The following is a 1,049-nucleotide window of genomic DNA, read 5'->3' on the forward strand; positions in this document are numbered from 1 at the left end:
TCAAAAAAAAAAAAAAAGAGAGAGAGAGAAGATACAGAGTAAGAGTCTTACTCTGTTGCCCAGGCTAGAGTGCCATGGGCCTAGCTCACAACAACCTCAAACTCCTGGGTTTAAGCAATCCTCCTGCTTTGGCCTCCTGAGTAGCTGGGACTACGGGCATTTGCCACAACACCCAGCTAATTCTATGTTTAGTAGAGACAGGATCTGCCTCTTGCTCAGGCTAGTCTTCAACTCCTGAGCTCAAGTGATCCTCCTACTTCAGCATCCCAAAGTGCTAGGATTACAAGGGTGAGCCACTACCTCTGGTTGGTTTATGTGATTATTTATTTATTTAGAGACAGAGTCTCACTGTGTCACCCTCGGTAGGTGCCGTGGCATCACAGCTCACAGCAACCTCAAACTCTTGGGATTAAGCGATTCCCTTGCTTTAGCCTCCCAAGTAGCTGGGACTACAGGTGCCCACCACAACGCCTGGCTATTTTTTTATTGTTGTAGTTATCGTTGTTTAGTAGGCCCAGGCTGGATTTGAACCCGCCAGCCCTGGTGTATGTGGCTAGTGCCCTAACTGCTGAGCTACAGGTGCCAAGCCTTAAGTGATTTTTAAAAAATGGTCTCAAGGGGTTATATCTGCTGATTTCACAGTAAAGGTGGGAAATGCCACTTGTTTCAGGTTCCAGTGTGATTCAGAAGGGCGGTTCCCTGGGGACTGAATGGCAGACCCCAGTTATCTCGGAGGCCTTTCGGAGCCGCTTCAGCCGCTGTTCAGGTGTAGCTGACAGTGGGGACACAGCCGTGGGCACTTCATGCTCAGACATCGCAGAGGGTAAGTTTGGATTAATGATGTGATTATGCATATGTGTTGTCATTTTCAGGTTATATTCTAGGTGTATTTTCATTTCCAAATTGTGTCGTTTCCAGTATATTCATAAGGTCAGTCTATTCAGTAAAGGAGTCTGCTTTGATTCTTCTTAATCCATGCTTCTCACTTGTGATTTCTTCATTTCAATTTCCACTGTTTATCCTATCTGAAACAAGTTTTTTTTTTTTTT

At 45.2% G+C, this 1,049-nt stretch overlaps 1 protein-coding gene across 1 annotated transcript in view; it reads left to right on the forward strand.

Moving 5' to 3' along the window:
- Nucleotides 1–1,049, forward strand: part of CEP85 (centrosomal protein 85) — a 46,851-nt gene that overhangs the window by 15,922 nt on the left and 29,880 nt on the right. The window contains exon 4 of the mRNA XM_023519110.1: nt 671–823. Coding sequence (XP_023374878.1) covers nt 671–823 — 153 coding nt within the window. The remainder of the gene's footprint in view (nt 1–670; nt 824–1,049) is intronic.

This window comes from Otolemur garnettii, unplaced genomic scaffold (assembly GCF_000181295.1).
Source record: "Otolemur garnettii isolate 467f Iridium unplaced genomic scaffold, OtoGar3 scaffold00156, whole genome shotgun sequence".
Lineage (NCBI taxonomy): Eukaryota > Metazoa > Chordata > Mammalia > Primates > Galagidae > Otolemur > Otolemur garnettii.